The sequence below is a fragment of the Colossoma macropomum genome, unplaced genomic scaffold (assembly GCF_904425465.1).
Source record: "Colossoma macropomum unplaced genomic scaffold, Colossoma_macropomum, whole genome shotgun sequence".
In the NCBI taxonomy this organism is placed as follows: domain Eukaryota; kingdom Metazoa; phylum Chordata; class Actinopteri; order Characiformes; family Serrasalmidae; genus Colossoma; species Colossoma macropomum.
In genome coordinates, this window is record NW_023494790.1 from 12,269,901 (window position 1) to 12,283,746 (window position 13,846).

The following is a 13,846-nucleotide window of genomic DNA, read 5'->3' on the forward strand; positions in this document are numbered from 1 at the left end:
CAATACAGTGCTGCATGCAAGAGGAACCATTCAAAACCCAATGAACACTACATGAACTCTGCACATTGAGTGGGCATGACTGTAATTTAGCTATAATTAACTTAGCTATCATTCCACAACTGTGTTTGTGGATTCATACATTACATGGTGGTAGACACAGTGTGTCAAATTTAAGACACGAACAGAATTATCAAAAAAATGTCTGAGAATGCCGCTCTCCTTTGTCAGTTCACTTGCAATTACTTCACTTATGTTCAGCACGAGCGCCAATGCCATCACAATAAGAGTCCCCTAAGGAAGAACCACAGAGAAGAACCAAGACTAAAGGAGGAGAAACTTCTTAAGAGCATGAGGAACAACAACTGAAAGGAACCAAGCCTCATTAAGGAAACTCATCCTCCTCTGTTCTGTAAGACGGTTCAGTTAGGAGACAAGTAGGACAAGTTTTTAAGAAAGACTTAAGAGCGGTAGTGGGATCAATCAGAGGAGTAATCTAGTAGATACACCAGTAACTGATGGAGAAACTTGTCAGAAAAGAGACAACAATTTAAGCTGAAACTTTGTCACTTGGAGAACACACAGTAGTACCCATTAAAACATAACTATGCTCATTGCTCAGCATGCCCCCACTAAATGGGAACATCAACCCAATGATGGAAGCAAATGGAAAAAGTTATCATCAGCACGCCTGATATAGCGCTGCTCATAATGGCCTCCCATATAGATTTCAACCCAGTTTTGGCTTGCTTTTATGTACAGCTTATTTGTATGGGCCTCATGAAAGAGTGCCATCATTAAGGGTGGGCGTTTCAAATGACATTGCTATGCAAATTTCTTTGATTTTCTTTCAATTTTCTTCCCATTCAATTTTTGCTTGGTTCTTATGAATAGTATTCAGATATCCAAAACAGTCTAAATAGTTTATAGTTTTGCACTTCATCAATCAGATATCATGGCCATAATGTTTGTTTGTTTATAGCTTATTGGATGACCCCTCTTACCCTGTGCAGAGGGAAATAGGTAGAATAACCTAAACATATTTTCCAGTAGGAGAAGTAGAAGTACCTTTTCAAAAGTAAGTTGAGCACAAGCACAGATGTTCAGAAAACTACTTAAGTAACTTGTAGAACTGCTGTGGAACTTAGTATATCCGGCCTCTATCAGCATAGGAACTGTTTCTTAGGCTCTATTCTTCTCTTTGGTCTTAAATTATAAAGCTACAAAGTTAAAGGTGTGAGCAACAGTACATTAGTCCAGATGCTACATAAGAGAATAAATTTAATCCCAAAAAAGAAATTAGGAACAAATGGGACTGAGTAAAAAGTACCTTAGTTTATATACAATGTGCTTGAGTAGAAGCAACTCAACTTGTGTTATCATTTGAAAATGAAGGGTTTTGTTCCAAAACTGACAGCATTAAATGGCACTTTCTCATATACATCTGTTTGTGTCATGCAAAATTGCAAGGCCTTTATGAAAGTTTTAATGGCACTGGAGTTTTCTAGGATATAATTATTAAATCCAAATGCATATTCAGAGAAACTCTCACCACTTTGAATGCAGGAATACTGTTAGTTTAAATGCACAGCATCACCCTTTGCAGTTAGTATAAAGCACAAACGCATATAATCACTAATTAACAATCAGCATGCCAATCAGAGAATGAGGACGATGTCTCATTCCTGCTGAGAGAGAGAGAGGAGGGGGTAATCAGAGAGGTGAGAGACGGTAGGTGGGTGGTAGACAAGACGGCACCATATGAACAAAATATCATGAATGTATTTTAACCAAGGACACGCCAATACCACTTTTTCCTCTTCTGATACCGAGAACCTGGGCCTACAAATTTCCCATACTGATACTAACTCTGTCTAATCTGACTATTCAATAAAACATACTACGCTTGAATGAATGGCCTACACTGGGTGGATAACATTTCAGTGGTTTCAGAGCTATGGAAAGCTCCTGTGCTCTTTTGGAGGGTTTATATGTTTTTAAATGCTTAAGTAAATTTGATGTAAATCATTGCTGGTCAGCTCTCCCTTCAAAATACTGCTCAATACAGATTTTGTGGCATGTGTTTATTTGTCAAAATGTTAATGTTTGCATGTGTACATACTACATACATGTTTAGTGGGGGCATAATGATACATATGTTACACATATGATACAATTTTCTATTTAATTTGCTTTTTTTTTAGTTAGATTTTCATTTATTATTCTACAGAGTTCTACAAAACCTTTTCAATGCCTGCCATGGCACCCATTAAAAAATTATAACTGATTTATAAAAAGCTTGGTCATGGATGCATGCATAACAGAAGCCCCTCCCTTTCCAAAGTAAAAAAAAAAAACAATACAAGTTATTAATATATGCAGAGAAATTTGACAGCCCAGCAAAATTGTCCCCATCAGATAAACAACACTCAAAAGCTTTATCTTTAAAAGATGGCGAAAGTATCCTGAGAAGAATGGAAGCTGTAATAATGGCAAAGCGTGGGTAGACTAAATACTGAAAAATTAATATTACAGTTATTTATTGAGGCTTCAGTGTTTTCTGTTTTTTGGTGATGCTTAAAAATGTACTTCTAACAGCTGTTTTGACTGGAAATTAAATAAATGTAGGAAGGTCTCTGACTTTTGCATAGTACTGCATGGGTATAAAATAAACATTTTTATTACCCTTTTCACACTCAGAACATGACACTCACTTGTGTACCTCATTGGATTAGCGATAAACATGTCATCAAGCATAGTCGTGCAAAAATCTGAAAAAAAAAATCATATTTTGGTGGAGTGGAGGGCAGAAAGGGTAATTTGTTGCCTGAGGGCTACAATGTGCAGCACTAATACATTGTGCAGCCCAAGCAAAAGCAAATATGAGCACTGATGCAGAACTCCATGAGGACAGATGGGTGAGAGAGTGTGGAACAGACTGAGAGAGAGAGAAGGTGAACAGGACAAAGGTGAATAGAAAGTGAGAAGGAAAGAAGGAGAACGCAGTACAAGTAAAAGAGGAAGAGTTAGAAGGACAGATAGAGAAAGAAAGTAAGCGACGGGGGTTTTAATTAATCCTGATTACCTGCTAACGTGCCTGATCTCCTTCAGGAAGTTTTCACCTCAGTTAAAGATCGAGAGTCACTTAATCTTCTGACGGAAACAGCAAATGCATGACTTAAAGAGAAACTAAGACAGAAGAGTCATTCAAAAGATAAAATAAGAGTACAGCAGGAACTTCTACCACTTGTGTTTCGCTTTTATTTAACTATAAATATGCATGAAATCTGTAAAATACTCAGTGTACACACATATGATCTTGTACTTTGGTTTTATTCTGTAGTAAGCCAGCAGTATACCTCAAAGGACAAACGGAACTCCTGCCAAGCACACTGTTGTAAATATACTTGTAAAGAAATCAGTGTATGTCTCAGCACTACTAGTAGCCTTCTTCATGCAGTGGGCCAATCACAGTCATGGGGAGGGCTCAGAACATAAGACACGATTGTAAGGACCAATCATATTCAGATAAACTCAAGCCACTGCATCCAAAATGATGTTTTTTGTTTGTTTTTTTTCTAAAACGTTGTGTTCATTTGAAGTATAGTGCCAGCTTTATTGTTGCAAGTTATTGAAAGTTGTAATGTTTTTTGCGCAGCAGTGGCCTACTGTTAATAAACTACATTGCCTGACAGATTATCTATTAAGTTCTGGACAACTGAGCTACATTAGGTTGCCTACTCAATATTAAGGCTGGTTATTAAAAGCTTTACTTAGAGTCAGTTTTGTAAGATTTCTGTATATCAGAAAAAAAATGTCATAATTCTGGTAATTAACCTTTGATTCTTGTTTCCTGTTCGTACAGGAAGTCCTGTCCAGGGCAGTCCTTTACTGTCGTCATTGCCACTTCATGGACGGCCGCTGCAGCCTCACCTGGACCTGAAGCACATTCTTCCTCTGAGGGTCAATGGCTCCTCCCCACTCAGCCTATTCCCCAACTTTAACACGGTCAGTTTAATCACACTAGTAAACGTTTACACCAGTCAGGCATAACATTATGACCACCTCCTTGTTTCTACGCTCATTGTCCATTTTATCAGCTCCACTTACTGTATAGGTGCACTTTGTAGTTCTACAATTACAGACTGTAGTCCATCTGTTTCTCTGCATACTTTGTTAGCCCCCTTTTACCCTGTTCTTCAGTGGTCAGAACCCCCATGGACCCTCACAGAGCGGGTACTACATGGGTGGTGTATCATTCGCAGCTCTGCAATAACACTGATGTGGTGGTGGGGTGTTAGTGTGTGTTGTGCTGGTACAAGTGGATCAGACACAGCAGTGCTGCTGGAGTTTTTAAACACTGTCCACTCACTGTCCACTCTATTAGACACTCCTACCTTGTCAGTCCACCTTGTAGATGTAAAGTCAGAGACAATAACTCATCTGCTGCTCTACAGTTTGTGTTGGTCATCCTCTAGTCCTTCATCAGTGGTCACAGGACGCTGTTGGCTGGATATTTTTGGTTACTGGACTATTCTCAGTCCAGCAGTGACGCTGAGGTGTTTAAAAACTCCAGCAACACTGTTGTGTTTGATCCACTCACACCAGCACAACACACACTAACACACCACCACCGCGTCAGTGTTACTGCGGTGCTGAGAATGATCCGCCACCCAAATAGTACCTGCTCTGTGAGGGTCCATGGGGGTCCTGACCACTGAAGAACAGGGTAAAAGGAGGATAACAAAGTATGCAGAGAAACAGATGGACTACAGTCTGTAATTGTAGAACTACAAAGTGCCCCTGTATAGTAAGTGGAGCTGATAAAATGGACAGTGAGCATAGAAACCAGGAGGTGGTCATAATGTTATGCCTGATCTGTGTATATACCTCACCCACCCAGTGTTATTGGGTATCTGTGCTCTGCCAACAGATGTGTACTTTCCACTTGGGATAATTGTAAAATCCCATTCAACCCTTTGAGAAATTACAACAATAAATACAATAATAACACAATGAATTTGTGTTGGAGATTAGATTTTGAGTTACCAGTTTAAAATGCTACTGAGCTGGACTGTGTTGCTGTAGCTAATGAAAACTAAACATTAGCACAACAAAGAAACACAACAATAAATTGTACTGTTTTATAACCACTGTTCCATCTGAGGCCCCAGCCTTGATCTGGTGACTATTACTGTCCTAGTCCGTTAGTCTGATCTGCTACACATTACACAGCGTTTCTCTAGTAGATGACTTCAATTGTAGTAGATGAAGGCTGACATGCACAGAACTCTGACTTCTCCTCTAGAATATGGACAACAGAGTGAACCTGCTGTTTTACATTTGGCTATCCATCAGTCAACCCAGTTATTATATCCATTAGGATTCAGTAGACAGCAGCTGATACTAGATCAGTAAACCCCCTGTTCTAATGCACAGATCTATATGCTTTCTGCTCATACACAGGCATTTCAGCTAAATGTAGTTGGACACTCCAGTCAGAGCTGCAGATTAAAGACATGATTTGTTATCTCAACAGGGGGGTGAGCAGAGAGGGTCCCGAGGTAAAGTGGAAGTGATAAGCCATTAGCCTTCAGTAGATTAACGGACTGGCAGAAGAGCAGTGTGCTTAGAATAAAAAGGATGCTGTAGCTTAAGTAAGGATATGTAAAGCATATATTGGAAATACATCACTGGGTTTGTAGAGGAGTATAGACTTCTAGGTCATAAGATGCTGTGAGCGTAACAATGAGATGAGATTTGCAAAGACAAGAAGAATGGAACCTTAAAATTAAAACACAAAGTATTTTCTCCTCAGTGGACACTGTGTTGACATGTTAGATGAAGATACACTGATGAGCCAATATACTGAACAAATCATGAGGGACAAATCATGAACAGGTGACAGTTTGTTGCTCATCGATTCGTCTGGTCCGAACTGACAAAAGGTCTATTGTGGCTCAAGTCAAAAAAATTTTAAATGATTGTTGTGGGAAGAATGTGCTACAACACACAGTGCATCGCACCCTGCTGCGTGTGGGGCGGCTCATTTCAGCTCATGCTAATGGCTGTCCACTGTCAAAAGTGTCGGAAACTGGACCTTGGAGCAATGGAAGAAGGTTGCCGGGTCCAATGAGTCCCATTTTCTTTTACATCATGTGGACGGCCGGGTATGTGTGCACTGTTTAGCTGGGGTAGTGATGGCACTAAGGTGCAGGTAATGTGACTAAAATGGCAAATAGTTTTAGTTCGATAATAATGTAGTTTTGAGCATTGAAATTATACATATTTCTCTAACAGAACAACAGCAGCTACACCTACCTTGTATAACACCTCTGCACCTGTCGCTAAACTATAAAACTAAAACTATTTCTGAGTAGCTAAAAGAACAGCCATTTAGAACAACAATTATGAGCACAGTTTGGTATTATTCCACTGAAGACCACCAAAGACGGGGCTAAGGAAGTTCACAACAAAGTCAATACAATGTCCCTTTGTAAGTTGGAGGACCTTAATCTGATTTTCTGTTCCACTTTAAATGGTGCAGCAGTTACATTATGGGCACCTCAGACGCCACAGCGTAACTGCTGCACCATTTAAGGTGGAACAGAAAGTTTGAATAAGAAGGTGCAGAATAAGAAATCAACTTAAGCTGCGTCTGATTTCTCAAGTCATTTGTCTCATTTGTGTGTCTCATGTAATTTGAAGATTACGTTGTAATTTGGAGACCATGGCTTGGTTTGATGCAGTTAACTGTACCACGTGGCTTCTCACGTGGTACAAGAAGAAACAATTCTGGTAATCAGTCTGGTGTCCATGGTAGGCCAACCACAGAAGACTAGCCTTCCCTGCCTGCTGCCTCGAAACAAAGTGGACTACGTTAGATGAGACAGACTAAACAGCAGGAGGTGATCAAGAATCTGTTACATTTTCATGTAAAACGTGATTAACATCCATCCATTCAGCTAAAGGGGATCATCTTAGCATAGTTTGCAGTGTTTGTACATTGCGTTATCTGTGCTAATTTGTGGCATGATGGTATAACGGTTATGACAAAACTCCTGCGAAAGAATTTCAACCGGATGAACCAACAAACTGCCCACTACTAGTCTGATCACATTCTGCATTCACATTCCCAATCACTTGAGAAACAATTGCTCTTTCGCTTTTTGCTTTCTTGACACACAAATAGCAGATATAACATGGTACCAGAGTCCCTGCTCTCCAGCCTAGTCTCCTTCTGTGGCTTTAGATAACGTATTTGAAATGTCTCCACTCCTTCCTGATCTGTCATCTCGACCAGTCATCATAAGGTCTTTACTGATGCTAAAGAAGGAAATTTTAATGACTGTACCTCAACTCATGTTTTTACAACATGCTTCCCAATTTCAGCTAAGATGCTTGTGCTCAAATGCTTATTTGTTTACATATAGTCTACTAACCTTTTTTCTGCATATCACCTATATTTGGAGTGGCTGTCAGTGCTGAAATGTGGCCGGCTGCAAAGCGTTAGCGAGGCTAAGCGTTATGTAACCTGAACAAATCTCCTCAAGGGAGGAATGACCCCTGCGTTTTCCCCTCACGGCCGCGTCACACCACCCTGTCGAAGACTGTTAGCGAACAGCTTAGCTGCTAGTAATAATTTGTCTCCATGAGGAGAATGAGAATGTGTTTGACGGATGATTATTAACTTGATTTGAGCATCGCATTAAGCTGATTAAGAAAAATGGCTCTGTCTTAGAGGGTCAAATTGGACTATTTGGAATGTTAGAATCTTTTACAACAATGTTTGATAGTGTTGGCTCTTATTTTTTTGGACAAAATCAATTTTGAGGGCTAGTTGTTAAGGTTTTTATTAGGGATGTGTGGATACCGATACTGATAACTCGTAAAACTCATCAATACCAACATTTTGATACACACTATGACGTAAGCTGAGTGTACAGTGGCTCGCTAATGAACAAACGCAGTGAAGGAGTGTTACTGACACCGTGACAGCTGGACACAAAGTTGCTGGTCACTTTAAACTACTCGTCTTGGAAGGGTCCTGCCAGAATAGAAAAGCTTTATTCGAAACCAAGCGTTTATTTATGGACCGAGTGTATGTCTGGCTATAGAGGACGTTCAGCTGCAGCTCACACCCAAACAAAAGACTTCAGATGTAAAACTCCACTAGTGAGCTATCCGGATACTTTAGCCTCAGATGCGATTTGTGCTGTCACTGTGCAAAAGAGACTTGTTAAAAGAGACAGATCAGGTTTCAGGCCTATGAAACGTACTTTACTTACAATGGTACAGAAGAGCTTTTCTGAGGAGGAACACAACCCGCTGTTCTCCACTGCAGTGCTACTCGATCAAAAGTAACTAATGTAACATAGCTAGTTATTGCATGTCATTTAAAATCAGCTAGATTTCAATGGTTTAACTGTTAAGGTACATTGCACTCATTTACACTAACTACTTAATACTAAGTAGTTTACTCAGTATGGTATCGGACGCAAGTACTGAAAAAATGTGCACTCATACTCATACTCGGTCTGAAAAAATGGTATTGATGCATCCTTAGTTTTTATTATATATATTTCAGTACTGTGCATGTTTTGAAGTAAATCAGAATTGTATTGAAAAAATGTGATGTGGTGAAGTTTGAGACTTAATGAACCATATGTAGGTAATCTCTTTTTTGCAGTGGCTATGAAGTTATTTTTTCTTTTGTTATACATTGTGTTATTCTGCTATTTTTTGGCATTTTTTCTCAGTTTTCTCCCCAGTTAAGTCATATCCAGTTGCACCCACTAGCTAGGTCTCCCCAGTCACATGATACCACTAGAACCAGGCCAGTTGGCTCACTGGGACTCTTAGGGGGTGCTTAGATGGGTGCGCCACTTGGGAGCCCCCACTAATTATTTAATATAAACATGTAGAACAATGCAAGCATGGGTATAATATTTACATGGACAATTTTAATTAAAAAAACAACTACCTAAATTTATATATATATTGATCTGCACAGTTGTTCTTTGGTGCCACCCTAATGGCCATTACACATCGAATGTACCTCGAATGGAATACATGACATGACAAAGTATTTTTTTTCACATGAAAACTACACTTAACAGAGGCGACAGTTATTGGAATGCTGTTGATAAACAAGTGCTGAAGTTATCCTTTGCTCCTCATAAAACGGGTGGCACTGAGCAGGTTACCATTCCTTTTGGAAAAGCAAAAGGAGGACACCTCCTCATTTAGAAGCTGAAACTTTCTGAACACTTTCACAAGGCTTGGATGTCCAAACTTAGTTTGAGCTAACACCACCTGCAAGGACACAAAAGGCAAACTAATCCCTTTAAAGTTTGTAAAAAAAGGTTCTAGTTGATGGGACATGGCCCATCCATCTTCTTTGTTGTCACAACGCCAAATTCCTGAGACAGCAGTGATTGGTCAAGTAAGTTCATGTTGTCAGTGAAAGTGCACATTAGCTGTGCAAAATATTATTTGCAATCATATGCAAAAGCTTGGGCGCCCTTGGTCAAATAATATGTTTTTGTAAAGTGAAAATAAGTAAACACACCCTCTACAGAGAACATACTTCTGCACATTTTAATGCACAACTACTGTTTATATGCTGAATGTAACATATTGGGAAAAGATAAAACATAAAATGTGGCCTTTGAGAAGTTATGGTGCGATTTTATATTTCTGAAAAATGTGTGTGAAACATGTTTTCTGTGTGTGTTTTCTCTCAATAGATGGATCCTGTTCAGAAGGCGGTTATCAGCCACACGTTCGGTCTACCGCAACCAATCAAAAAGAAACAGATCATCTCCTGCAACATCTGTCACCTCCGCTTCAATTCTACAGTCAGTGACAATCTCTCTCTCTCTCTCTCTCCCTTTCCTCGTGACTTAGGTTAAACATTGGTGGGACAGAAAAAGAAAGATTTTAGAATCTCTGTCCTAATCCAAATAAATTATTTGGGGAGAGGGATGTGGACCTATGAGCTTGAATTGGGGTGAATATATTACTTTTATAATTTTTTTTTCTTGTTTTCGTTAACGTACACTTCTGTAAAAGCCTTATGGTGATGGTGCCTCTCTGCTGTTGCACTGCTATGGGAAATAGACATCTCAGTGAACTTGGCATGCGTCAGTTCAGGTTTAGCTTTGGCAGGTGGCCTGCTTTCGCTGGTCTATGCACCATTCACTCTAGTACATAGCACAGATTTTAGTTCAGCTGATACTTCATGTCCTTGATTATTCACTGTCATGCCTACAAGAAGGACTTTACGTTTTGACAACTTTAAGCTTCAGCTACAGAGACCAGAAATTGTCTTTAACGCAGAAGTAGCAGAAATCAAAACTTTTGGTCAGCTTTTGTTTCTGTAATTTACCAACAAAGTTAATAAACTACCTGAGATTGAGAGATAAAGTTGATAACATGAGTAGATAACATGATCGCTACATACTAATGTTGTCTTTTGTAATATTATGTAATATTATGAGCTGACCATACTGCAGTCTGCAGATTGATTAATGCTGGACCAGTGTTTTTGCCTGTAGAAGACCAGCTTGCCAGGCTTCAGCCAAACAGGGAAAAGAACCAGCCAGGCAAAAACGCACGTGGAAAACAGCACTGTTTCTGGTTGCCGTAGCAGCCCTGCATGCTTAATACCCCGACTGTTTTACAACTGTTAAATGCAGTTCCTCATAGTGACTTTAACTCTCTCTCTGCTCTTTATCTTTCCCTCTCTCTTTCTTCCCTTGTTTTCTCTCTCTTTCTCTCCTTGTTCTCTATCTCTACACCTCTCTCTCTTCTTTTGTTTTCTCTCTCTCTCTCACCTTGTTCTCTGTCTCCCCTTGTTCTCTCTCTCTACCTCTGTTCACTCTCTCTCCTTCTCTGTTCCGAACTCTCTCTGTTCCCTCTCATTCTGTCTTTGCTCTTGCTCTCTCCCTTTTTTCTCTGTCCCCTCTCTCTTTCTCTGTTCCCTCTCGCTCACTCTCTCTCTCTTTCTCTACTCTCTGTCTCTCATTTTCACTCTATCTCTCCCTAGATCTCTCTCTCTCTTTGATATCTCTCTGTGTTGCTTTGCCTCTCTATAGCTATTTCTTTGCTCCCTGTAGGTTTTTAAATCCCCAACCCAATTTTCCTCAAACATTGGGTACACACACACACACACACAGAAATAAAGAAAGAAAGAAAATCGAGACCCGATATATGGTAGATTCTCAATTGCTCCATAAATTGTTCTATTCAGTTAAGCTAATTAAAGTGTCTTTTCTTTGCTGTATTCAGTCTTCAGTAACGGAATGTGCCGCTCCAATCAGTGTCCTCTTTTCCGCTTTTTCACTATGAACACTTTATCGCCCCATCTCTATTCGTTCCTCTCTTTTTGTCCTCACATCCTTCCCCTTTCCCTTTAATGTGATGCTTTAGTGAAGAATTATAAACTGCTTGTGGCTAAAAAGCAGCCAGTTATCAGAATCAGAATCAAATTTTTACACTACACTTATATATTTGACTTAGTGAGCGACCACATGCATGATATCTAACAGACCGGACAGGTACACAAGGCTATTAACGAATAAGATACAAAAAGAGGCAAAAAAATAACAATATGTAAATATTTACACATGTCCATGTTCTGAGGAGACAAAATCTAGTAGATTAAAGAATTTATACAACAATACAGTTATACATAGTATATAATACAATGGATGGGGACACAGTAAGGGAGATTTCAGGGTGGCCATTACAGTTCACGATGGCTACAACTCTGGAGAAAAAAAACTATTAGCATGTCTAGTTGATTTTGATGGCCCTCAGTATTTTACCAGAATCTCTGATAGCCCTTAATCATGTTCCAGAATCTTTGATAGCCCTTATTCTTCTACCAGAATCTTTTATGACCCTTACTCTTCTAACATAATCTGTGATGGCCCTTATTCTTCTACTAGAATATTTTATGACCCTTGTTCTCCTACCATAATCTTTGATGGCCCTTACTCTTCTACTAGAATCTTTGATGGCCCTACATGTTCCAGCAGAATATTTGATAGCACTTACTCTTCTACCAGAATCTTTGATGGCCCTTATTCTCCTACCATAATCTTTGAGGACCCTTACTTTTCTACCAGAATCTTTGATGGCCCTTACTCTTCTACAAGAATCTTTGATAGCCCTTATTCTTGTACTAGAATCTTTGATGGTCCTTACTCTTCGACTATAATCTGTGATGGTCCTTACTCTTCTACCAGAATCTTTAATGGCCCTTATTCTTCTACTAGACTCTTTGATGACCCTTACTCTTCTACCAGAATCTTTGATGGTCCTTACTTTTCTACCAGAATCTTTGATGGTCCTTATTCTCCTACCAGAATCTTTAATGACCCTAATTGTTCCAGCGGAATATTTAATGGCCCTTACTCTTCTACCAGAATCTTTGATGGCCCTTATTCTTCTACCAGAATCTTTGATGGTCCTTATTCTCCTACCAGAATCTTTAATGACCCTAATTGTTCCAGTGGAATATTTAATGGCACTTACTCTTCTACCAGAATCTTTGATGGCCCTTATTCTTCTACCAGAATCTTTGATGGCCCTTATTCTTCTACCATAATCTTTGATGACCTTTACTCCTCTACCATAATCTTTGATTGCCCTTATTCTTCTACCAGAATCTTTGATGGTCCTTATTCTCCTACCATTATCTTGCATGACCCTTACTCTTCTAGCAGAATCTTTGATGGTCCTTATTCTCCTACCATAATCTTTGATGGCCCTTATTCTCCTATGATGATCTTGAATGACCCTTATTCTCCTACCATAATCTTTCATGGCCCTTACTCTTCTACCATAATCTTTGATGACCCTTATTCTTCTACCAGAATCTTGATGGCCATTATTCTTCTGCCAGAATCTTTGATGGTCCTTATTCTCCTACGATAATCTTGAATGACCCTTATTCTTCTACCAGAATCTTTGGTGGTCCTAAATGTTTCAGCAGAATATTTGATTTGAGTCTTTTACCAGAATTGTTGATTCACTAAAAAACTTCTTTGATGGCTCTGACTGTTCTACGAGAATCTTTGATGGCAATGAATCTCCTCCCAGAATCTTTGACGCCCCAGAATCTTGTTTGATGGCTCTGAATCTTCTACTGGAATCTTAACCACATCAACCTGACAAGCCCTGTACCAGGACAAACAAACAAACAAACAAAAAAAGAAAGCCACTCATTTAAATCTGCCACTAGAGGAGTTGTACTGTGTGCGCACTTCCATTGGCAACAGTAACATGCAGTGAGAAAAAGGCATGCTCATTCAGAGCACAGTTCTGATCAGTAAGAGTTTAGTCATCAGAATCAGCCACTTTTTTGCGTCTGCCAAGTGAGAGGTGTGGATCGTCATGGATGTCTTTACTGTAGTGTCATGGCAATGCCTCATGGCCACAGGCGCATACATGCATACACACATACACACACATTGCATTTACTTGATTCAAACATGTACATTATTTTCACATAAAATAAGAAATATTGCATCAGCACAGCTATTGGTAAGTAAACCAAAAAACTAAATTGTTCAAGTAATATGTTTTATTTATTTACAAATCATTCAGTTAATCAAGTAAATTCAGGGTATCACTTTTTTCTTTATAGTCACTTGCTCCACTCTCCACTATTCCTTAGATTGCTTTTTTTTATCCAGCGTCAATTTTTGCACTGCTAGTTATTCCGTTACACATTTGCATTTTGATTGTTAAGACGGAAAACTCCATTTTTTCTTGGATATATGCCAACTTGCTGTTTTGGAAGGTGGATCATGCTGGGGTGTGTGTGTGTGAGTGTGTG

General features: G+C 39.3%; 1 protein-coding gene across 1 annotated transcript in view; it reads left to right on the top strand.

The window, feature by feature from the left end:
- Nucleotides 1-13,846, top strand: part of LOC118809136 (zinc finger protein 385C-like) — an 88,077-nt gene that overhangs the window by 51,812 nt on the left and 22,419 nt on the right. Inside the window, exons 3-4 of the mRNA XM_036572131.1 lie at nucleotides 3,863-4,005; nucleotides 9,747-9,857. Coding sequence (XP_036428024.1) covers nucleotides 3,863-4,005; nucleotides 9,747-9,857 — 254 coding nt within the window. The remainder of the gene's footprint in view (nucleotides 1-3,862; nucleotides 4,006-9,746; nucleotides 9,858-13,846) is intronic.